Source organism: Elephas maximus, chromosome 2, assembly GCF_024166365.1.
Source record: "Elephas maximus indicus isolate mEleMax1 chromosome 2, mEleMax1 primary haplotype, whole genome shotgun sequence".
Taxonomy (NCBI): domain Eukaryota; kingdom Metazoa; phylum Chordata; class Mammalia; order Proboscidea; family Elephantidae; genus Elephas; species Elephas maximus.
Window position 1 is genome coordinate 185,741,618 of NC_064820.1, and position 26,569 is coordinate 185,768,186.

Here is a 26,569-nt window from a genome sequence, read left to right on the forward strand (position 1 = left end):
GAAGGCCCAGAGGGGCTCAGCTGGAATGCCAGGAGTGGTGGGGCCTTCCTAGCTCTGGGAGAGGCCCCATCTGCCAACAGGTAAAGAAGCGTCTGTTAATATTTTAACAACTGGTTTGGACAGCCCTGAGAAGCACTGTAAACATATTATTTTACAGATATTGTTGGTTAAGCTGAGATCAATTTAAAAGTGTACAAAGATTATCTAAAGAAAATATACTGAGTAAATATCAGTGCAATCAATACATGAATATGGTGAAAATTGTAACAGTGTGACACAAATGGCTGATGAATAGGAAGCACTTTATTGCAGATGACCCTTGAGGACAGAGGCGGCAGAGTGTCTGTCTGCATACGCCCAGGGCCTGGCACAAAACAGGTGCTGAGAAAAATACGTTCTTAGTGAATTAACCTAATCTTGCCATCTTACTCTATCACTACATGGCATTTTGAAGGGTGGGGATACCTGTAACCTTAGATATATAAAATCCCTTCCCATTTTAGGCCTCCCATTTTATAACTGGATAGAATGATGGAAATAATGGGGTGGCTCCCATTCTCAGCCTGTTAGCCTTTGCTTTTTTTTTTAATTATGGCCCGCCTGTACACCATAGAGAATCCTCCATCTGTGGTGTCCACCCGCAATGTGATAATTAGCTGAATGTATTTAGAGTCAAGTGACTCAAAATCCTTCCCCTTCGTTTTGACCTATGGTCAAACACAGGTGTCAACAAACCATTTGTGATCTGCTGCAGAGCCACTGTGGTCTGGGTGAAGAGGGCACAGCCATTAGTGGAGATCTGCTCCCAAACCATTCCATTGTGAATGTTTATCACAGCCCGTGATTTCTGTCACTCTGAGCATAGCTAAATAAACGACATTGCAGTTTAATTTCCTCAAAGCTTCAATTTTAATTGTGAATTTCAATGGATTAGAAATCTGATTCTTTTTTTTTTTTTTTTTTTGGTCTCCCACTTGTATTTTTCCTCCTTGTTATGTAAACTCTTGGCCAGTTGCAGCTCAGCAGTCATTTAAATCAAATGTCTGCAGAGGGTAGGGTGAGTGGGAACAAAAATATTTTCTATGTAGCCAAAGAGCATAGTATATTGGAGAGAGAGAGACATTCTCTTCCAAAAGTACAAAATTGGTTATAAGAATGTAATCTGTTTGCAGAAACCAGTTATGTTCAATGGGTAGGTGTTTTCGTGCTTCAAATTAATATTTGTCCTTTAAAATAGCAGATGTTTAGCTGTGCATGTGGGCAGTCAACGTGAGTAGGCACACCATCCGTGTTCCAAGTGAGAGGCTGAGAGACAAGTGCGGTTCTCGATGGCCAAGGTGATCCCCACCCCCTCCGCCTACCCCTTCCATTCTGTGTTGATGTTTTCTTGGCATCTCAGATACACACTATTGAGCCTCACTTCCCAAATGCTTTGCAGCTACATTTCCTAGCACGAGATAGCTTCCCTACTCAAAGTGAGGTCCTCAGACCAAAAGCATCTGGCTTCACCCAGAAGCTTCTTAGAAACGCAGAATCCCAGGCTCCTACTGAATTAGACCTTCGTTTTAAAAAGACCCAAGGTGATTCTTATGCACTTTGAAATCTGAGAAGCACTGATCCAGAGCACCATGACCTATGACCTCTTTAGTGGCTCTTTTCACATGATTTTCTTATAATTTAATTTTGAATTATGCTTTCTATTTTATATACTTTCTTTGGGGGCAAGCATTGTCTTATTTTTTTAGATCCATTTAGTATGTAGGTGTGTTTCATAAACATAAAAACCAGTAACTAGTTGCCATCCAGTTGGCTCTGACTCATGGTGAGCCCATGTGTGCCAAAGTAGAACTGTACTCCGTAGGGTTTTCAATAAGTGATTTTTCAGAAGTAGAAAGCCAGGCCTTTCTTTCGAGACACCTCGGGGTGGACTCGAACAGCCATCCTTTTGGTTAGCAACCAAGTGCGTTAATCATTTGAACCACTCAGGGACTCTGAACTTGATTTAGATGCTCAGATTATAACCAGAAAGTAGCATAACATTATCACATAAACCAGAAAGGGGTAAGGGACTAATGTAGTGGAATAAATGGATTTAGCCAGATTTAATCCTTCCACTTTCTAGCTGGGGGGTCTTGAGCAAATTATTTAACTCCTCTCGGCCTCAGTTTTCTTAACTATAAAATGCAGGTAATAGTAGCTACCTCATCGGTTTGTTTTAAGGATCAAATGAGATCAAAGATCGTGTGCAATTAGCATGTTCACAGTGAGTTCTCCATAAATGTTAGCTAGTATTGTATTAATTATAATTTAAGCCAGTAGCTTTTATACATATTATAATCCCCAGAATAATGCCCCCATACACTTTTTATAATTATGCTCATGGCTCTCAACTGGGGTCAGTCTTGCTCCCCAGAAGACATTTGGCAATGTCTGAAAACACATTTTAATGGCCACAAGTGGAGCGAGGAGTGCAATTGGTGCAATCGGCAGCTAATAAGTAAAGAGGCCAGGGGTGCTGCTAAACATCCTATAATGCACAGGACAGCACTCACAACAAAGAATTATTTGGTCTGAAATTTCAATAGTGTCAAGGTTGAGACAACCTGTTTTACCCACAGAAGGACTCAGGTAAGCAAAGTAACTGTTCGTTCTTGAGGATTTCAGTACCACAGTTATTCTTTCTGTCAAATAGCAATGTTGCACCCCCTTGTCAGAATTCATCTACTATGAGGCAAATCATTTCCTTCTGAACAAAACCACACACTGGAAAACTTGATACAGCCTGCTTAACCTATTAAAGGTCATAAAACAATAACAATTACATTGCACATTTCATTCTTTAATATCAAAGAGAGCTGGGTCCTTTGAAATGTAAAATATCCTAAGTGGAAGAACAGCGCCTCCAATTCCCCCAGGGGTACAAGGTCATTGTATAAGTAACACTCTGGTTCCCTTATTAATTTCACTCCATTGTGGGATATGCGAGAGGCTACAATTGTTGGGGAGAAGGCCCATCTCTCTCTGCCCATGACGGAGGTCAGGCAATGTAGCTGTGGTTCACAGTTCAAAAGAGATACTGAAAATGGAGCAACATAAATGCCCTTAAAGTTGGTAGAAGGATCAAGCAAGAAACTCCAGTTTCTGTTGGTTGTAAGAAATCAGAGACACCGTAAGAGCTCCTGAGAACGTATTAATTTCCCAGGTACCACAGCAAAAATAAGGGCAAGGAGGCGAGTTAGGCTTTATTCCTACTGTGAACAGATTAAGCCGACACCAATTTACACCTCATTGTTAAGACTTTCTTCCACAAGTGAGACCACATTTACATCTTTTGTAATTAAGCTAAAGGAATAAAAAAAAAAAAAAGACATTTCCCCCACCACACATCATGCAGTAAATGTTTTATGTTAAGTTGGATCAAATGCCGAAATATATACATTCGAACCATAAAACCATAAAAAAAAAAATACGCCGAGTTCTATTGCCATCCTCAGCTTCATCATCTGCTGGGCTGGGATAATAGCTGTGCCTGTTGGTGTTTTGGTTTTGGAAAAGGTCACGAATGACTAACTGAAGCAGCTAAAGAGATGGTGGGTGGGTGAAGGAGTTTGCTGTTTGGAAGGGCTCAATGTTGCCACATTGCCAGTTTCCCTGAAAGCAGGAGCCATGGCGGTAAGCTAGCAAGTGCGACCCGTCATTCAGGGGGCACCATCCATCAGCAGGAATGCGAAGCTGCAATAGCATCCGACCATTCATCTCCTGCATGCTTTGCTTTTTTGGCAATTTTCATTTTTAGGAAAATTGAACATAGAGAGCTGTATATTAAGAGCTCTAAGAGACCAACATCCTTTATTCCTCACACTGGAGAATCTAGTGGGTAAAGAGGCATTTTTTCCCCCCTAACAATAGTGTTTGCATGGCTGCTATAAACAATACAATTACCGAGCCAGGTAATAAATGATTGCAGAGCAACAGGGAAAATGAGGTGTGGGCAAGAAGGAAAACGGATGGTTTCAGAAGAGATTTGCACAAAGATTGAGTCAGCGAGGTGAAATGAAGTCATCGCAGGTCACGTCTGTTCTACACTAACTAAGGTAAATTATTGGCCGCACACCTGTGCTGCAAGCTGGAGGCTGCACCGCCAGCCCAGGCCGTGCCTTTGTAGGATGGACTTTTTTCTCTGTGAAGAGCTCACGGAGTGAAGTATTCACCTGGAAGCCTATGATGAGAGGCTGGCCGCCTTAGTGATCAGTCAAATCAGGTGCCCACGTTTTAAGGAAACAGTGACAAGCCTTGTAATATGTGTTTCCAGAATGTAAATCCCAATGTATCATATCCTTGGGCACATGTCTAAGTACTGTAATAGTGTTTACACTCTCAACCCTGATATCAGCATGAAAACAAAAAGCCTCAAGTACTTTGTTCTTTATAGGGTTTTCCTGAAAAAGGTATGAACGCATCACAAACTTTGTCTTCCCCCAAAAAAGACCAGATTTAGCCTTTGGATGCTACTTCTCCTGTCCACTTGCCTTGTAGATTCAAGCAAAAAACCATTCAAGCAGAGTTGGAGAAACCTCCCGTCCTTCCCTTGGGCTCCTCCTTAGCCGTTCCAGAGGGACTATTCTGGTGCAAAGCCACCTCTCTTTATGTTTGATTGCAGTTCTCGCCACCTGCTGAAGAAACTCCCTGTGGAAATACTTCCCAAAGAATCTTCCCAGCCTACTCTTTCCCTTGACCACAAGGCCACTCCTGTGTTCTGTCAATAATCTCTTTAAGTTATACCAAGTGTGTGTCCTTACAGGTTCTACTCACTGTCAACATTACCATTAAATGTAGAACCCAATCTCTTGCTCTGGGCAAACTTAACCCAGTAGGATTCATTTTTTTTTAATTTAGCAAATACTTAGTAAATCTAGACTATGTACCAGGCATAGCTCCAGGTGCTGAATATCCAAAAGTGAATAATAAGTATTTATATATACCCAAAAAAACAAACCCATTACTGTCGAGTCAGTTCTGACTCATAGCAACCCTTTAAAACAAAAAAACCAAACCCAGTGCCGTCGAGTCGATTCTGACTCACAGCGACCCTATAGCAACCCTATAGGACAGAGTAAAACTGCCCCATGGTGTTTCCAAGGAGTGCCTATTGGATTCAAACTGCCAGCCTTTTGGTTAGCAGCGGTAGCTCTTAACCACTACACCACCAGGCTTTTCCGAATACATATACGACTCCCTGCCCTCTTGGAGCTTACATGTTGGTAAAGGATGTTAGATGATGAACACATAAATAAGTAATTTAAATGGTGACTTGACTTGAAAGTGTTAAGTGCACTGGAAGAACAAAAAGGGGGTTGGAGAAATTGGGATGGCGAGGGGTGAAACAGTTTTAAACAGAGTGATTAGAGTAGACCTCCCTGAAAAAATGATCTTAGAGGAAACACCCAAATGAAATGAGAAAGCTGTCCACGTTCACAAGGAAAAACATTGTAGGCAGAGGGAATAGCCATGCAAAGACCCTGAGGTAATGCCTGCTATGGGGAGACACAGTGAGGCTGGTGCAGCAGGAGAGAAGAGTATGAGGGAGAAACTAGTAGCAATTGAGATTTGATGTGGGGGAGAGCAGGGCCTGTTTAGTCTTGAGAACGTTGTAAGGACTTTGGCTTTAACTCTGGGTGAGATAAGGAGCCCTTGGAGAATTATGAGCAGAGGCATGATTTTTCCTGGCTTATATCATAAAAACATAAAAACTCTGATTTCAGAATTGGGAATAATAATTGGGGGGGGAGAGTATCAGTTATCTATTGATGTGTAATGAATTATACCAAAATTTGGTGGCTTGAAACAAAAGTAATATACTATTACCTCCCAGCTCCCCCACCCCCCGCCCCCGAATTCTTTGAGTTGGCTGGCCAGTTCTCCTGCCAGCCTGCCTGAGTACACTCATGCAGTTATATCCAGTTGGTGTGTCAGTAGGAGCTGGCTGGGCTCAATGAGTTGGTTGGACTTTCTTTCCATATGGTCCTTCATTCTCAAGGAGGCAAGAGGAGGCTTTTTCTTTCCCCCCCATGGGGAATGGCAGCCTTCCAATAGGGCAAGCCCCAATACACAAGTGTTGATCACGCCTTTGCAAGTATCACGTTGGCTTATGCCCCTTTGACCACAACAAGTCAAGGGCCAATCCCTGAATCAGTGTAGGAGAGGACTACCCAAGAATACAGATACAGGAAGGTATGATAAATTGGGAGTCCTTAGTACAGCAATCAGCTACAGAGGCCAAGGGTGGAAAAAATGGAGAGCAATTAGGAAGCTATACAGTAATTCAGAGAAGAGATGGTAATGGATTGCACCAGAGTGATGACAATGGAGAGTCTAAGAAGTGCCCAGATTCTGAATATATTTTGAAGGATGATCTTATTTATGTTGTCCCACGTCAATAGGATAATGCTATTAAGCTTCTAGAGATTGGTGATGTCCTTATTATGCATGAGATGATATCACAATAAAGTAAATGAGGTCAGGGATAGGTTTCTTTTATTGCTAATAATTATTCAATGAATTTTCTGAACAATCATAAGCTTAGTAATTCACTTAGTGCTGTGACTGTACACAGCACCCTGTCAATATCATCATCAGCTAATATTTATTGCACATCCTCTGAGTACATGGTATTGCACTCACAGCAGCAGAGGTGAGCTGCATTAATTCTTTCAGCCAGCGCAGGGTTATTGAGTGCTTGATGGCATCATTCTATTAATCGGTGCCCCAGCAGCCTCAAGGAAACCATTTAGCTTCCAGAACACAATTCCTTCTTCCCTTGGAGTAGGTTGAGCAGTGGTAGAACTGACTGCCCAGGAAGAGAGCGTACTCTGTGAGTATGCTAATGCTTTTTTGTTAATATCAGAAATGGGGAGATATCATTCCCATTTAATGGATGGAGATGTTGAGATAGATACTGCTTAAGTGATTGGGTCAATGCCATGTACTGAGATGGTGGCAGATCTGGGATGGAAATACAGTCACTTTTTTTTTTTTTTTAATTGAACTCTACTGCCTCTCAGTGGTGCATGTTATTCCGTTTCTCTCTCACACTCACAGTCATGACGACTCTACCTAAAAATATGTAACTGGCAGTAGACACTCTTCAAGTGATTGTGCAACACTGTTCCTTGACATCTGCACAGCCTAATCACTGGGAAAGTCATCAATTTTGTCGTTTTTTTAAACCCCTTATTACAGGGGATTTGTCAGCTGTTAAAATCACCACTTTTTTGTGTTAAATTCTCATCAGAATGATGTTGCTTCTTTCCGAATGCATCTAGAGATCTGGGAACCGGCACAAGAAATAAACTATGTAATTGCGATCTCTACTTGCCTTTTGTTCTGGAAGCAGTTATTCAGTGGTGATTGTTCTGGCTGATTCATTCTTTTCGAGGAGGTTCTACCTTTTTTCATTGAAAGAGTTCAATTTGGAGCTAAGAAAAACTGTGAGTGGAAAGGGGCAGTTTAAATGCAGACTTTATGTGTCAATCTTGAAAGTAGTGCTGTTAAATGTCACACGCTCTGAGATGCACTTGAGTGTGCGCCCTTCGGAATGTCTGTTTGTTGTAATTCCATCGCATTACATATTTTAGTGCATATCTCTTCTCAGCAGCTCCCAGAGCTCTTCAGATATTCAGCATCAGAAATTGCACTGTTTTATCCCAGATTTTACAAACAGCAACCAGATTATTGTAAAACAGAACTATCTGATAAGTAAGGTTGTGAATTGCTTTTGTGATTGTCATGGGTAAGCGTATTGAAGAAACTGGCAAACGGTGCAGCACACCGGTTACTATAAAAAATAAAACCTGTAGCAGCAAATGCATTTTTCTGATGAATATGTTCAAGGCTGTGATCATTGTGCAACTTCTGGCTGGATGCTTTCAAATGTTCCGTATTGAAAAACATCAGTAACAAGAACCAAATAGTCCACCAAAGCCTGTATTCAACTCAATGGAGAGGAACATAAATTCTTACTTAGACTTTCATTGAGGCCAAGTCTATTGGGTCCGCCATAGGAAGCAGAGATTTGAGGTTCTCTCTTGATTTGCTTTCCATTTTTACTTTATGATTAGGTGGCTGCTGCTTTGGTTTTCACTTAAGGGGGTGTTCAAATCACTATGCGAAACTGAAGAGGAAAACAAGACAAAGCCGATTCCTGTTCAGCAGACAAAAAACAAAATGCCAGAACATGGTAATTAATGTGAGCAATTTTATAAGCAAAATAATTTGTTTTAATTAACTAAATAAGATCTGATATAATTATAATGTTCAATAAACTAATTTCAGAGAATTATATCACCAATCTTTAATCATATTATATACTCATAATAATTTTGGAAACAGGAAAATGGACCTGAATTATCTTGTCTTTAAAAAATAAGAAGGTTATATTAAGGGCTTCTTTTGAAACTTCAAAAGTTATGTCTTTTTTTTTTTTTTTAAGAATTTTGTTCTTAAAAATAATAATAATAATAATTTATAGACAATTTCAGTAGCTAAAACCTCTAGTGAATCCAGAAAGAAGGAGTGTGACAGTAAAGTATCTTCCCTGATAAATCTCCCTTTTTCCAAAGAGAAAGGCTTATTAAGGTAAGGTAACTCCAGGAGTGGTCTTCCCTATGACATCCACCCTAAGGAAAAACAAACTTCCTGAGAGAGATAAGTGTATAACTGGCTCTAAAATGACCCCATAGAAGAGACGCTATGGAATTGAGAAACACTCTCTCTGAAGATTAGTTGTCAACGGGTCAATACAAACTAATATCCAGCTGATGTGTAAATGATTGGGGAGATGATATTGTTCTACAGGGTGGTGTCTAATGCTTCCTGCCATGAAAATCTCAATTTGTTGGAATGAGCCAATTTAGACACTAACTTAAGTGCTGGTTGACTCAAAGCATGTGGTCAAGAATGAGTATTCTGAAGTAAATAAACGAATGGCCTTCCATACCACCTAAGGGGGAAAAAGCTAGCAAAAAAAATGATATGCTTTTGCGATTATTCTAGCTTGATTCTAACAACAGTTTCCTAAACTCTTTCACAAAATTTCTGAATGACAGAATTTTATACCTATCGGTACCTCTAGTATGCACCACATCAACATTTTTTTATAAGCACATTCTATGTACAAGGTTGTATTCAAACTAATAGCCATATGTATCATACTGCCCCCCCCCCCCAAAAAAAAGCAAAGACTTATTTCTTGCAACCTTCAGGAAACTTAAAATCTATTCAATGAAGCAAAATGTGGATCCAGTAAAAGTGACCCAGGGAATAACAGTTCATCCAACAGTATGAGATGTCCAAAGGTGGGATACGATTAACTAGAAAATTAGAAAATTAGATGTCATAAAATGCTCCAGGCAATGAGTGTTCTGAAATTAGAGAATAGAGCATTTGCCATAAGCTTACATGATCTGGAAAGGTTTTCTTTGAGGATGAGAAAATTTTATATTGAACAAAAGTTAGCATATTTAGCAAAACAAATTCCAGGTAAAGGAAGAACACCTGGAGGTATCAGAATAAAAATGTGTTTGGATCTATATTAACCAGTTGGGTGGGAATAAAAAAATTGCTAGAAATAGGTCAGAAAAGATGAGTTTAAACAAAATTGGGGACTGACTCCATTCATTCATTCATCCATCCATCCAATCGTCCAATCCATATATATCCCCCTGCTCAGAAAAACCAAACGCATTTGTCCTTGAGTTGATTCCAACTCACAGTGACCCTATAGGACAGGGTAGAACCGGCCCATACAGCTTCTAAGGAGTGCTTTGTGGATTCGAACTGCCAGCCTTTTGGTTAGCAGATGAAGGTCTTAACCACTATGCTACCAGGGTTTCCACATATATATTCAGCACTCACTATTTTAAGATATGGGCCTGCTTGTTGTTATGTGCTGTCAAGTCAGTTCTGACTCATAGTGATGACACTATAGGACACAGTATAAATGCCCCATAGGGTTTCTAAGGAGCAGCTGGTAGATTCAAACTGCCGACCTTTTGGCTAGCAGCCAAGCTCTTAACTACTTCACCACCAGGGCTACAGAAGTGGACAATAAAAATATCCTGACTTCATGACATTTACGTGAATATCCTAAGTTGGGTGCAATACAGTAAATGTTTGATACCATTAATTATTATATGTGGGGTGCACGAAGCCATTTCTCTTGTTAGTTCTGTTGCTTTTCACTTGTGCACAGACAAGCAGAGACCATAGTCTATGTTTTGTTGTTTTTTTTTTAAATAAAACTATTCATTCGACTCATGGAAAATTCAACATTGTTCATCACCATGCACACAGAAAAGCATGGTATTAGTTGACTGATTTTTTTTTTTTTACACTGTTGCAGGTTGTTTATTTGTTATATAGACTTAGTCAGAGAGAAAATAAATGAGAACGTAATGACTGCATTTACTTAAAAAGAAATAATTAAATGTGATTGAACACCATGAGTATTTGAGTGGTTATTCCTACCTTTTCATGTAACCTTAAATGGATAGCTTTCAGCTAATAACCTCCACTTTTTCAGGCATGGAAAAGAAGATATTCAAACAGAATATAAATTTCAGGTATGAGGAACAAAATCAATGAGTATCACTTTCCTACAGCTCTTTTTCAGAGAACATCAGTGAATTCTATCTGCACGCCTCATTCATATGTAATGTTTGTCCTTCATATTACTTTGTATAATTATGATGTTCTTCATAAGAAGGATGATGAAACCATTTCCTCAAAAAACAGTATGACTGAATTTAAATGTGGTTAAAAACTTTAATCCTCACGAGTGTAGATGATCAAGCAGTCAACAAACATTTATCAAGTAAGCAAGCAACTTTGTTTAAAGATTTATGGAAGGTCCTGAAGATGCAGAGATGCTTAAAATATGGATATTGCTCTCTTTTAATTTATAATCCAATTGGAAAAATGGACACAAGTCTAAAAACCCAAATAATAATAAAACAATGCATGCAGCATAGGCTAAGTTCTGAATGAATGATGTGGATCAACATGACTAAGAGAAAGACAAGGGTTTACCTCCTGGCTTTGTCACTTTCTGTTTGTATGATATTGAGCCAGCTAATTTTACTAAGCCTCCCATTTCATCATGTGTAAAGTGGTTCTGATAACTTTCTTTTAGTAGGGATTCTGTGAGGTTTAGACATTAGAGGCAATGATAAGTACCTGTCACTTAATGGGTACTTGTATTATTACTATCTACTTTTTTTTACTCTTTATTGTATAGGTGCTGTGTACAAGCTATGGTGCTAATTGATTTACATTTGTTAACTAATTAAACACTCACAATACTTCACAGATGATTAGGGTAAGGTTTAGAGAAGAAAGGAACTTGACCAATATCTCATAATTAGGTAATATCTCATAATTAGGTAGCAGATTTCACAGTAAGATTTGGACATGGGAACAACCCCAGTGCCAAGCTCATAACTACTATACACATGCCACCTTCCATGGAGCTACCATAATTAAAACAATACCATTGTTACAGACCAGAAAGTTCAAGAGAGTCTTTGTGGGGGAAATTAACGCGTCCTGCTCTTAGACACCCTGGTGGGGTAGTGGTTAAGAGCTACGTCTGCTAACCAAAAGGTGGGCAGTTCAAATCCACCAGCCACTCCTTGGAAACCATATGGGGCAGTTCTACTCAGTCCTGTAGGGTCACTATGAGTTGGAATCGACTTGATGGCAATGGGGAATGGGGGGTCCTAGATAAGGGAGCCCTGGTGAAGCAGTGATGAAAGGGCTTGAATGTTAACCAAAAGGTCAGCAGCTCAAAACACCAGTGGCTCTACAGGAGAAAGATGTGGCAATCTGCTTCTGTAGAGATTTACAGCCTTGGAAACCCTATGGGGTTACTATGAGTTGGAATCAACAGCAGTAGGTGGTCAGAGATAAACAGATTGGAATTAAATAAATTGGATTGGAATTAAAGAAAAGAGGACATTCTGAAGAGTATTAAGGATGTGAGTGAGGATCTGAAGGGGATGGGTCAGACTAAGGAAGAGGTAGGCTCCTGTAGGGTAGTCAGATTATGAATATTTACATGGGTAGGTGAGTATCAAACTGCAGAGGTGATTGTATATGAGGCAAAAAAGTCTGCACTTTATTCTGTAAAGAATTGGGAACCACTGATGATTTTTAAGCTAATACGTAAGATAATAAAATAAAACAGACTTTCAACTGACTAATCGATAACTATTGGAAACATGTCATTCAGAGTGGCATTTGAGGAAGGTTATTCTGCCTTGTGAAGGATGAATTGGAAAAGAAAGGAAAACCTCTTAAAAAATTTTTTTTTCAACAGCTGTGTCATGACAGTTGGGAGGACTGTTTCAACTAACAAGCCACTAATAGTCAAGTATTGGTTTGCTGAAGACTAGCCGCTTCACACATTAGAGCAGATTCAAGGTCATACCTATAATAATGTCACACTACTTAGCTTAGATTCCAAGTGCTTTCTTGAGAAGAGGGAAGGAGGAGGGGTTCAGATATGGTGCAGCCATGAGCAGGACCCTAGAAATCCCTGGGAGTGGGTGCTGCATTTCATCACCTTTCATATGTGCCAGGACAGAAAAGAAAGAAGTGCTGTATTGAGTTATTGCATTAGTCCAGCAAAAGCACACAGAGCAGGAACGTGCTAAGAGTCTGGAAATGAAATAAGAACTTTAAGAGACATGGAGGATGGTATTTGATAGGTATTGATAATTAAATGATGAGAAAGGGGCAGGGGGGAAAGGAGCCCTGAATGACTGCAAAACTTATATACTTTACACAGAAGAGGGATTTTGAGAAAGAGCTTGCTTTGAGGGAGGGTTCATGAATTTGGTTTTAGAACTCGAGTTTTAAGCATGTTTTCCAAGTAGAAATATCCAGAGGGCAATCTGAATAATTAGAACTTACAAGGGAGGTCCAAAAAAAAACCAGACCAAACCTGTTGCCGTCAAGTCGATTCCGACTCATAGCGACCCTGTAGGACAGAGTAGAAGTGCCCCAAAAAGTTTCCAAGGAGTGTCTGGTGGATTTGAACTGCCGACCTTTGGGTTGGCAGCTGTAACACTTAACCACTACGCCACCAGGGTTTCCCAAGGGAGGTCAGCCTGGAAAAAAAGTCCTTGTGAGTTGTCCGTTTTGAGATGATAAAATATTGCCTATGTTAGCCACTCAAAACAAAAACAAAGCTGTTGGATGGGTTTCCTAATAACAGTACTAACATCTACGAAGCACATACTATGTGCTAGGAACAGAACTCAGAACTGGACGTGTGTTATTTATTCCTCATGACAACCCTATGAGGTAAGTAGTATTATTACACTAATCTTAAGATGAGGATAAGCCACAGAGAAGCTAAATAACTTGGTCAAGGTCACACAGCAAGCAGGTGGTGGAACTGGGATTTAATCCCAGCAGGCTCATTCCAAAAAATTGAACATTTAACCACTAACTATGTCATACCCTACAACATAAGCACATGAACATAAAGCTCTCCCGTAGGGAAATAAACCTTGTAAACGTCACATTCCAATCATCATTATTAACCTCATTTGGGCCACTTTTGCCACGCTGGTATAGTCAGACAGTCCCCCTCTGTCAAGATACCTTAAGATTAAATCGTATCTATCAAGCTGCAAGTGATACCCACTCAGGATACATAATCATCGCTAAGGAATTGGTAAAAATAAGCAACAACACTGATTGTGATTTGTAGCATTAAAAAAAAAAATCTTTCTTTTTATCTGGCCTTGATTTCTTTTTATCTTTCATTGACTATCTTTGCCGAGCCTATTCAATAAACCCCTGGGCCCCTACCCCTGCTTTTACAGCACTGAAATAGTTGTCTTTATTTTTATTGGCAGAAAATCCTCAGTTCACGTATTCTCCTGTATAAAGTATATAAAGTTAATTTTAAGTGTAGAACTTATATCAATAATGTCATTTAAAGGAGGCTCCTTCCCAAAAAAAGACTCTGCAAAATGTCTGCAGAGAATTCCGGATCTACCAGGGCACCACTTCCCTTCACTGCCTGCCGGGCCCTGCAGCTTCCTTTCCCTTCCACATCTGAGCACTCTCTGTTCTCTGGCCAGCTGCCTTCTGTTCAGCCCCTGTGTGTTCTCCTTTCTCTCCTCTGCCTTAATGATAAGGACAGTTTCATCCTAATCATACTGGGGATGGAGTAAGTGTTGCTTCTTCATTTGGGTCCCAGCTAAAAACATATCTCCTATTGGGAAAACCTGAAAATTATGACAATTCCAGTTTAAAAAGATTCAATAATCCTTCTTGGGCTGTGGTAACGTGGCCAGGGTGGGGAAAACCCATTGCCAAAGAGTTGATTCCAACTCCTAGTGGCCCTGTAGGACAGAGTAGAACTGGCCCTTATGGTTTCCAATGCTGTAATCTTTATGGAAGCAGACTGCCACATCTTTCTCCCGTGGAGCAGAGCAGCTGGTGGGTTCCGACCAAAAACATTTTGGTTAACAGCCAAGCGCTTTAACCACTATAGTAGGGGAAGGGGTGTTAATTCTTGGACCAATTTTCCTTTAACTTCTGGTAGCCTATATAATCCCATTGCTGTCGAGTCAATTTTGACTCACAGCAACCCTACAGGACAGAGTAGAACTGCCCCATGGGGTTTCCAAGGCTATAAAGCTTTAACGAAGCAGACCACCACATCTTTTTCCTTTGGAGCAGCTGGTGGGCTTGAACCGCGGACATTTCGGTTAGCAGCCGAGCACTTAACCGCTGTGCCACCAGGCCTCCTAGGAACTCAGAAATACCAGATGTCTTAGGACCATATTGTTGGGATACACCTTAGTTGAGATGAAATGACTGAGTTGCTTTTTTTTTTTTTCTTTTAAAAAGAAAAATGATTTATTAGGTGGGGCTCATAGAATTTACCTTCTGATATTTGAGTTGCTTAATTTAGAGGAAATGGTCGGTGGCAAGCTTAAGTGTCTCCTCTAACTGTGGGCTTCGTATTGCTTTAGCTCAGGTTACCATGGAAAACAAGCAGTTGTTTTCACCAATAACTTAACTTATACAAAATACTTGACCTTGGAATCAGCAATTTGCATCCTGATAAAAGAGGTCACCTAGGGAATTTAACTGTGTAATCCTAGCCCCCCACGTGGCAGGAGATGGGTAGAAAGGGAACAAAGCTGGTAAAACACCATTTGAAACAATTTGAAAAGGGAAATCATTTCTTTTTGAGTTTTGTTTTAAAAATGGAACCTCCTTTAAAATGGTACAGGAAGGCAGAAGGATGGAGCAAAAGTCTGTAGAAATAGTGACTCAAAAACTCTGTTCCAGGACCCAAGAAAGCAAGCCTGTTGTCACATTTGGAGAGGAATCAGAAAGAATTTAGGTTTTCACTTTCTGAATAGCCTCTCTTCTCTCACACCCTTCCTTCAAGCATCTCGCTCTCCCCTTTATTTTGCCTTTATTAATAAAACTAATGCAGAGAACCACCTTTGAAACTTGAACCAGCAAACACAGGTGTTGTAAGTGCTAATATTTTGGTGTGGGGCTTTTCTTTCTTTCTTTTTTTTTTTTAAGTCAATTATCAAGACGAAGCATTTGTTTCTTCTTTTGTTTACCCGTGGCAGTTTGTCAGCAGTTATGATAAGTAGAGTTCCATCTGCCAGTAAAACTACATTGCAAATTGCCGTAGAAATTAGCAGCTTTCATTTTTTGCCTACATAAATAAATATGCGAAATAAATTGCACCTAAATGCATCCTAAAAAAATCCCAGGTACACGGCACAGTTAAATGCCAATCAGACAAAACCAGAGACATACTGCGATTATCTCAGTTTTCAAACCTGGAAGATACACGCATGTGTTTCTAAATGAGAGAGGCAGTGTATCGGGCTCGCTGAGATAAAAACAGAAGCTGCCAGACACTGCGCTGTGGCTTTATTCTGAGAATCCTTTGCCTGAAAACCGCTCTATCTTTTCTCTGTCCTCCCTCTCTCTCTCCTTCTGTCCGCCTCTCCTCCTCGCTGTCTTTCCCTCGCTCATTGTTCTCTCTCTCCTGTCTTTGATGCACATCGGTTGTCACATTCCATTGACTCTCCCCTCTTCTCTGTTCTTACACTCAAGCCTAGCGGTGCTTTCGCCAGGCAGCAGCCGCCTCTCCTGCGAGTTTTGGTCATGTGTGCAGCTCAGTTTGATCGAGCGTTCCTTTTCTGCCTTTTCACTCTTACAAAAGATTAAAAGGTGGCGTCACATTGCTCCCCTGTTCCTTCCCGCAGGAGGGACTTAAAAGGGACAACAAAAACTAATCACTTTCAATAAGCATTTTCTTGCTGGAAAAAAAGAGAGAGAGAAAAGAAAAGGAAAGAAAAAAAAAAAAAAAAAGGCGGGGGGTGGACTTAGCGGTGTAATTGGAGACCGGTGGTGAGGATTGGGACCGGCGAGAGATGTTGCACGCTGCTAACAAGGGAAGAAAGCCTTCAGCTGAGGCAGGTAAGAGCGCCGATCGAGGGCTGGACCGAGTGGCTTAGTTAAATCTCTGTTTTCACCGTTGTGTAATTGAGAAAGGCGTCCGCAGCCGAAGCCGATTTTTCAGTCGGCTTCCTTTTGTTTAACATAGAAAGTACCTGTATTAATTTTGATGAATTAGAGCATGCAGCAAATTCAATTGAGAATAGAATTGTCTCGTAAATGCATTTATACCGAATGATTTCGCCTCGGTTTTATTTAAGGGAAGAGAGGAGAAAGATGATTTTGATGGGAATAACACTTTGCATTACGTTCATTTCGAAACGCCTAACAGGAGGGGGGGAAAAAAAAAAAAGATAATCCAATGGATAACGTTTTTGAACTCCCGGACTCCAACGCTGGGAGACGGCTGGCATTTGACATTTTTTTTTTTTTCTAACTCAACTTCTGATATGTTATATATACGCATATATACATTTTATTCTGTGTTTTTTTTTTTGTTTTTTTTTTTTTCTTTTTTACCGGAGGTCTAAGCAAGGATAGAGTTTATTGAAGTCTAGTTGCCGGGGTTTGTTTGGCTTGGCTCTGGTGGGCGAAGTGCCTCTTCTATCTACCTACCCTGTGTCAGGCTGATATTTCATAAATGGTAATTAAGTGTTGTCCCTAATGAAATGTGAAGTTAAAACATCAGGTTAGGGCATGTTTCAGAAGAGGATCCAGTAAATAATTAGGATAACTGAGTTCTGACAGTTTGAAATGGGAGTTAACTCTGGAGGTGCTGTTTGATAAGCCATGCTGAAGGGTGAGCGGCTCGGTAATGAAGGGGGCTAATTATCAGCCTCAAGTAGGAACTTTGCATTAGGACCCTAAAAATAGAATACATGTGGGCTTCCACTCCAGGTGGCTTTTAGGAATAGATCCCTTTTGTGCGCACTGAATGAGAGTTTTGGATTATATTTGATGGCATTTCTCCTTTAAAGAGCTTTAGGATGAAGCTTAAAAGGCGCACATCTCTTTTAGCATTGAGCATACACAAAATGCAATACAGTGTAATCTCCGGGCACCCAATTCTTCTTGCTGCTGTTGTTGTTTTAAAGTTTTGACTGTTCGTTTTTAACCTCAGTCTTTGTTAATTTTGTCTTCAATGGCTCTGCTCCTCCAATGTATTGCCGGCATGAATGAACTGAGATTTGAAAAAAAAAAAAAAAAAAAACTCTAATCAGAGGTTTTTTTTGGAAGGATAATGGAAATTCAAATTATATCCAGTTGCTCACCTAGATGTAAAAATGTTTGAATTTATTTTTAAGTGATTTTCTTTGGATGGTAAAACCAGAATATTAAAAGTACAAAATTCTGTTAAAAGAATGCTTCTCGGGAAGGAGATATAGAAAGTGGTTTCAATGCTTCCACAAGGTTTGGTTGTAGGAAGAACCGCTACACTATGGCAGGGCAAAGCTCAGCAGCCACACCAGAGAAAATACTCGATATATTTGTTTAGTGATAAGATTTTTCTCCCCAAGTTTCCAAACTGGACTTACTACTCAGTACCTTACTCTGGCATGTCTCGTGTTTGCCAGACCATCTAATGGCATCTTGTGGGCACAGCCCTGTGAATCCAATTTTCTGAGGACATCAGGAGCCGCTGAATGTTGGGGGAGTGGAGACCAAACGGACTATGGGTCTGATCAGACTTCATCATCCAGAGATAATCCCCAACCGAAGTTCCCTGGGAAGCCCCCTGATACAGGTGTGGGGAAACTTCATGTCTCCATCATGGTTAAAAGAGCTGAGAAAGATGTGGACAAGGAAAAGAGCAATCGCTATAGAAAGTTTGATGTAACCGTGTTGGTGGTAGCACAGTGAGCCTTTAAAACTGCTTCACGTGTAGTTTTCTGTTTTTCAAATTAGTTAGAAACTTGGTTGAATCTTTGGAGCAGCTCTTAAATTCAACCCGTTTTTCTATGTAGCTTTCTTGCATGAAATCTTGTCTCTGATGATAGCTACACCTAACTATTGTGTGGTGTTATTCTGCTGTTGGTAATGTTGATAATTTCTTAAATAAGTGGCAACTGTTAAGAAGGATGGGCCAGGAGAAATATTCTGTCTATATCGTGCATGCCTTTTAATTGTGTTTATGAATTGTGTTTATGAAATAAGGAGGTGATAAATTTGAAGTTGTAGCTTGGATGTTTACATCACAGAGCCCCTTCCTTTCTCCTAGAGAACTAAAGTAAGAGAAATCAGTAAACTGGGTGGTAGTTCAATGCACACTTTTTAGATAGATGACAATCAGAGCCCTCTTTACTCAAACTATGTGATTCATATAAATAGCATTTTTCTGGCTTTTCCAGTAGATGTTGCTGGAGAGCAAAGAAAAGATCATTTTTCTACACACACACAAAAAAATGCAATAGACTTATAAAAGCCAAGGAAAAAGATCCGTCTTCCCAAACTCTGCTGATAGCATTTTGAATAATTTGCTAATTAATGAATTATATTGAATCATTCATTACCTTTTATGATGTTCTATAGAAAGCTATTACAACTTGAGTTGGATTTTAAAATTAGGAGATTGTTCTCTTTGATCCCAGTATATAATGTGTTTGCTGTTTTCCGTTTTTAAAAAATCAAGTTAACTGCACATTACTATTCAGAACATTTCATCCCTGAATGCTAAAACCCTTTAACATGCAAATATGATGTCAGAAGAAGAACTGAAATAGAATACCCTGAGAAGAGTAATGATCAAACGCATTATAAAAATATGCACCAGTTGCCAACATGTAATGAAATATTAAGAAATTAAAAGCATGCAACCTCTAAAGTAATAGAATTGCCTTGCTCTGAGACTGTTTTCCCACTGAATATTAAGTGCTTCATAGATCTCCCTGTAAAACAATCGAAAACCTACGTGGTTTGTCACTGAAGTTCTTTCATTATATGATTCTGAAAAATTAGTCCAATACTATTTTCCTCCAAATAGGAAATGTAATTAACGTTAGATATTAAGTGCCAGATTGCCAAAGTAAAAGCCACAAGGCTTGATGGAGAAAATAGGAATGCAGAGAGAAAGCTTAAGTGCTAGAAGCTGAGGGGACCCACACTGGAACTACTCTGCTGGTAATCACTCTGACAAAATGACAAAGACATCCCAGAGGAACCCAGGATGCTAGTACCCAGACATGTACTGATGCAATTTCAGGCAACCAATGACCTCTATCTATGGGAATATTTATTTTGGGAAATGATCAATTAACCAATTTCAATTGTGAAAGAGAAGTATATATATATATATATATGGTTTTTTTTCCAATGCAAGGGGGACCTCGAGTCTTGCAAACACGCTACCAGACCGGACAAGAGGACAAGCTATGTTGTAGTGCTTTCGGTTTTTCTGACCTTAAACAGGCCGAGCTCTTCGCTGGTGAATGTTTCTTTTGCGTGAAGCACTTGTTTGTCAGTTTCCATCCCAGAGGTGTGAAATGCTCCATAGGATGTTTTGATTTAACACCCATTCATTTCTCTTTTCTGGGAGAAAAAAAAAGCTTATATTTAGAAGGCACAAGTATCAGCTACTTCTATTTTGTAATTAGCACTGTAACCCACTGGGTAATGATGTTCCATGTATTTTTTGCTTTGAGTCGCATACATTTTTGTGCTTGACCCCGTAGTGTTTTTTGTTTGTTTTTTTCTTAAATAAGAAAAGCTTTGCAGTTTGGTGGGAGATTTCTGTTTCTTTTTCTGGTTTGTTAGCTGTTTACCTTGTTGTTCTCTTTTTTTAACTGTAGCTATCAAGCACTGACCATGTACAAGGCACCATGAGCTAAAATGTGCCCAAAAATACCCCACCAAAAAAAAATAATCTATCCTCTCACTGAGGTTATAACTTCCTGAAAACAGAAGGAGCAAATACTACCTGCGAAAGTGCATAACGGATTCAACGTGCTGGGTGGTCCCACCTCTGTCGTTTGGAGAGCAGGAGCGAGATCCCCGCTCATTGTAGGGCTCCTGAGGAAGGAAGCATTTGAATCAGAAGTGGAAGGTGAAATGAGCAAAATCAGAGGGGTCATGAGGGAAGAAATACCACGAAGAACCACTTGAAGCCATGAAGTCAAGAGAGTTGTTATCTGGATCCATCTAGAAGGAGTTGGGCCTTGGTATGGGAATGGGGAAGGAGTGGAGTACTGGGTCCATACTATGCCCGACTCCCCAAAGAGATTCTGAAACCCCTGTCTAGGGAGCATTCTGAAATGTTTTCCCATTAAATTGTCCCCTTAATGAGCTATTGTTAGTAGTAGGAAATTGATTTACTTTTGGGGAATGTTGTTGAAAAAACTGGTGGGAACACCTAGTCTAGAGGCTGGAAGCCAATGAAAAATCTATTGCCTTAGCCTATATATAGGTGGTAGGGTGAGAAACGTTGTTAAGGGGAGGGAGAGTGGCTGTGAGAAACACCTTCTTAGTATAATTATTGCAATTTCTTGTATGTACTGTAGATGTCATGGCCTCATTAGGCAGGGATTTTGTGTATATGTGTTTGTTTTCATGTTTTCCTAAGAAAAGCCTTCACATTCATCGTAGAGGAGACCTGTAGTTTAGAAGGTGTGGTGTTCTCTCCGTACTGTTTGGATATAATCAATTAGTGTTACATTCACCTCTGGTTTCCTGACATTGATTAGGATGGATTTTTGTGATCTTTGAGGGTTTTCTCTCTCTGAAAAGGCACATACTTTATTTATTGGAATTAATTGCCTCCATGAATTGCCTACGTTGTCAGTTACTTTCTATAAACCTTGACTAACGTACCTTGAACCCTTAGATGCCTGGTGTATTTGACTGACAAGCTCAGCTATGGCAACTACTCTATATAATGGAAGTTTATATATAAACATGTTAGATGTTTTGTTGCATTCAGTAGGGCTTCACAATGAGAAGAAGCAAAAATAATTATAAGCACAATTAAGAAAGTGAAGTGCCACCTTTTTCCTCAGCAATACTGATTTGACCAGCCTATTCAGGCAGACGGGGTTACCAACATCACCTCGGAACCAAACTATAGATGAGTGTCTGCCTTGTCCTTCAGCCACTTTAATTTAATTTGTTCCATTTACTTTTCCAAGCTTTTCATCTTCCCACCATTTTAATACCATCAGAGATGGGGGGCTGGCCATGACATTCACACTTGACATTATCAAACACAAAAGGCATCACTCATACACTTGACTGCATTACAATGCAAGGGAAAAAATAGATCCCAAAGGCTTAGAAAGTATTGTTTAGTACCTTGAATGTAGGTGGATTTTTTTTTTTCCTTCTGTTTCCTCCAGCCCACCTCATTTGACTGTTTTGCTTCTGTGTGTATGCAAAAGGCTTTGAAAACCCTGAAAAAATCAGCACTTACAAATCTAGACCATAACATACTTGCATCCTTATAGTCACTGGAGGTATTTGATTTGTACAATGGAAATTTACAACTATATTGTTATTACCTGTTATTCGCTAGGCACCTACCACATTTCTGATGCAGTAGCCAAGCTGAGCTTTGTACTGGACCTGTCTTTTCACCGTTGACTTCAGTTCTGTTCCACACTATCAGATAGCTATGAGCAAACCTGACTTACACACCTATGGTCATTGTACTTCACCTATGGTCACCGTACTTCCTCCGTTATTTCTGGGCAGGCTGGAGACCTACTGAATCCTATTGCACTCCTGTGTTACCCATAAAATCTTCCAGTGTGTCAGGAGAAGGGGAAGAGATTCATAAAGTTAATGTAAGTGTATCTGTACCTCTTTTTCCTCACTTCTCTGAACCTTCTATTCAAAGACAGTTTACCCCTATACATAAAATATCATTGGTGAGCTGAACAAATAGTGTTCTCGGATTGTGTTGAATTGCTTCAGTAGTATTACATCATGCATTGAGGTTGTGTGTGCCATAAAGCTCTGTAAAACAGCCAGTTACATGGTATCCTACAGGTTTAATATACTTCTGCAGCCTTGTACTTGGTAAGGATTTCTGTAATTGGAGACAATCTAGCACGGGAACTTTTTAAGCCATTGGAGGCCGAAATACAAGTTTTTGAGAAATGTGACTTTATAGGCTTGACGCTGAGTGGATTACAAATTTCTCTTAACTGGATGGAATCATAATTGCCTCTATAGTACAGTCCTGATTAGCCAGGGTTTGCATTTCCAGTGTGGGGATTATCCAGATTTCTTCTCTGACTCCCCTGTCTTCCCTCTAACTACCTGATGGGAATTATTTCTCTAATCATTGACACCTCCGCTGATAGCACTGGAAGGGTATATTTGAGCAGTGGAATTCAAACCAGTGCATTATCCTTCAAAGTAGCTAATTCTGTAAAGAGCCAGGTGCCTAGGTTTTGAAACTATTCACTAAAATTGACTGACTAAATATAAATTTGGGGGCCCCTCCCTCTTTCTTGGAAACCCCGGTGGCGTGGTAGTTAAGAGTTACTGGCTGCTAACCAAAAGGTCGACAGTTTGAATCCACCAGGTGCTCCCTGGAAACCCTATAAGACAGTTCTGCTCTGTCCTCACAGGGTCACTATGAGTCAGAATCGGTTCGATGGCAATGAGAATGGGTTCCCTCTTTCTATGTATAAATGTTCACCTGCTATGTGGCCTGTTTATATGTTAACATCTTACCTAACTGTCTAAAGGGAAAAGAAGTAAATCAACCAATCTGAATTAGACCAAGCAGCTGGTTTCATTGTTCTGCTTTACAGCATTCCCATCTTTCCCACCCAGCCCATCCTCCATTTTTAATAAACTGGTGGGGTACTGTGCATAGCTGGAGTTTTATAAGGTCATTCGGATCAAACAAGTGGGCCTTCTGCAGTGACTCAGTGTTCTGATAAGCATATTCCTCTAGTATTAAGTACCAAAGTGGAATGTTGGTACCTGAACCCGTTAGTTATTTTCCAACACCAATCCTACCCCATTTCTATCATTAGATGGCTTTGGATCAATTGTCGATGTATTATTTACATTTAGGATTTGATCCCCATAGTGTTTGTATTTTAGAGGACTTTAGAGACCTTCAACCTCTTAGACATGAGAATTAGCTCAAATGGGAAAAGGAGAGAAGTGGAGTTGGCCTTTCCAGAGAGGTTGTAATCACAGCATAGCCACCTTCCAGATGTGCAGAACAGGGCACAGGATTCCATCCACTAGGTATCACTACAGACTCAGAATTCGATTCCCTCTCCTAGCCTCATATGTCGTTTGTGGTTTGGCATCTTCAAAATGGTGTGGTCGGATCTGTAATGTGTAAAAATGTTTCATCAAAGAATGCACTCTTCTCTTAAATACTTCCTATTTGACAAACATGTCCATAAATATTTTTTTACACTTCAGTTCTCTAACCAAGATTCACAAGTAATTTCTATTTCTTAATATATAATGCAACATAAGTGATACAAATATATAATATGCAATATAATTGATACAAATATGTTAAAGGCAAAAGCGATATTACCTTCTTGGTACTAAAATTATCCTGTTATCACTAGTTTAAAATTGAGTTCGTTAGAAAGCAATTCATTGAAGTTTTATAATAATAGAACAGAACAGAACAACCAATAGCTTTCAATCCATATTTTAAATAAGAATTTAAATAGTAATACAGTACACAAAGCTGAAAACAGAAAACCTTCGTGGCCGTTAGAAAATAATTGATAAATCTAGTCACAATTCTGTATATGTAGGAAATGTCTCTTATCACTTTTATTTGTGTGCATGATAAGTTGCTGTTTTTGTTAGGTGCAATCAAGTTGATTTTTGATGCATAGTGACCCCCTGTGACAGAGTAGAACTGCCCTATAGGGTTTTCTAGGCTGTAATCTTTATGGAACAGATTGCCGGGTCTTTCTCCTGTGGAGCCACTGGGTGGGTTCGAACCAGCAACCTTTTGGTTAGCAGCTGAGCTCTTTAATTGTTGTGCCATCAGGGCTCCTGTGCATGAGATAGTATACACACACACACACACATATATATACACATGTTGTTGTTAGGTGCCGTAGAGTCAGTTCTGACTCATAGCCACCTTACAGGACAGAGTAGAACTGCCCCATAGGTTTCCAACGAGTGGCTGGTGGATTTGAATTGCCGACCTTTTAGTTAGCAGCAGAGCTCATAACCGCTTTGCCACCAGGGCTCCATATGTATACATATATATGTATCCACACATGCATTACATATTTAGAGATAACTTGTGTGTGTGTGTGTAAAGAGAGAGAGGAACGGCTGGGGGGATGAGAACAAGCATATTTCTGATAAGATTGTGTTTTTGTTTTTTTTTCCCCCATCTGACGTTCTTAATTTTCCAGTATGACAGGCAGTGTGCTAGGTGTCCGGCATGCAAAGATGAACAAGACGTAACTCTTAAGGAGTTCGTGATCTAGTCCTAAACTAGGAATTATTTTAATGTTGAATTTTCACTCATAGATACATTTAATAAGTAAAAATACTGAGAGAGAAAATCCAAGGGCTACAAAGCCATTTGAGCCCTTGTGAGATACCTCTAAACTTCCCATGCCTCGGCTGGTCGGGAGGAAGATGGCAAAAGAACTGCAGAGACATGTGATTTTGGTGGAAGGTCCTCACATAAGCGATCTGGTCCCCTAGATGCAACTAAAAATAAATCTGACTTGATGAAATGAAATCCTTGCTTTATGGAAAGTCAGGCCAAAGTGTCTGAATTCTCTGTTACCACTCACTGCTGATGCAAGTCACAAACAAAATATAGGATCAATTTGTCGAATAGTCAGTTTTCTATGAGTCCTAGACACAATTCATCCAAGCTGAGAACACAAGGGAAACTGCTGTCAACATGTTTGGTGTTAAACATGCACATATAACATCTTGTTTGCAAATGTAGCTAGCAAGTGTGCATGTTTTTCTAAAATGAAATGGGCTTATGTGATTAAGATCCTTTTATCCTAAATCTATACAGCATTTATGAGGTATATGCTTTATGTCTTTATAATCATGTATTGTATGTAATTTATATACACACACATATAGTCTCTAGAGGTCAGTAGAATATAAGAAATGGGCAAATGTTCAAGTCTAGATGAGACCCAGAGATTCTGGAGACCATTTTTCAAGTGGTAAAATGATGATAGTCGACTAATGACATTAGGAACTGAAATCATTAATCAGTGTTAACAAAAAAGTCATGTCATTCTTGTTCCTGAAATGAATCTAATCTATTTGTTTTAAGCAAATTTGAGATAAATGAACATTTACATGGCAAGAACCTTGACAGAAACCCAAGCTGTAATTACTTTATTATGGTTTATTATAACAGACTGTGATTCTCCGGAACCTTTTTTGAAGATTTAAAAAAAAAAAAAAAAAAATCTTACCAGAACAAAAAGGTAATTTTTTTTTTTTTTAAACACTCGACTCTTACATCCGAAACACTCTTTCTGTTTTAGCTGCCAATTCAGTCCTCTCAACTCTAGAAATGCATGATTTCATGATTTATAGGATGCAATTTGATTTGTTCTTTCGGAACCAAAATCCCGAATGTTGGAAAATGTATTAGAATATTGTGATTTCTTTTCTGTTTATCGCCAAATTTGTTGACAGCCCATAAATTACTGCACAGTTGAGCACGTTTGTCAAGTTTTTCTCTGCGAGAGCCATGCACAACAAGTGCAGAAAACGATGGCATGTAGCGAGGAACTATTTGACGTCGGATTGTCAGTGCCTCTTCCACACCATCCCATACACGGGAAAACACAGCAGCGGGGATTCAGATTTCATCCGAATTGGCGAATGTATGATTATCTTTAAAGTTGAGGTTACATGTCACGACCTAGAGCTTAATATGTCTTGCCCACGTTGATAACACTCATACTTAGAACTAATCTATCAAATAGCTCTTCCTGTATTTGTCTGTTTAAACCATTGTGGATTGCATTCCTAGATCAGTTTTCTTCCATGAGAAATCCTAACCCAGAGTTTGCAAACACCAATTGACTAAAAAAAAAAAAAAAAAAAAAATTGACTAGAGGGGAGTAATCAGAAG

The 26,569-nt window shown here is 39.6% G+C and overlaps 1 protein-coding gene across 4 annotated transcripts in view; it reads left to right on the forward strand.

Moving 5' to 3' along the window:
• The window catches only part of TENM2 (teneurin transmembrane protein 2), a 1,384,955-nt gene that overhangs the window by 603,210 nt on the left and 755,176 nt on the right, over window positions 1–26,569 (forward strand). For 2 of the 4 annotated variants that reach the window (XM_049874279.1, XM_049874281.1), the window contains exon 1: window positions 15,867–16,530. The exons of 1 other annotated variant lie outside the window; for it this stretch is intronic. In XM_049874279.1, the coding sequence (XP_049730236.1) occupies window positions 16,485–16,530 (46 nt within the window). In that variant the 5' untranslated portion in view covers window positions 15,867–16,484. Of the gene's footprint in view, window positions 1–15,866; window positions 16,531–22,188; window positions 22,281–26,569 lie in introns of those variants that run through there. One more of the 4 variants, XM_049874280.1, reaches the window with a different exon arrangement.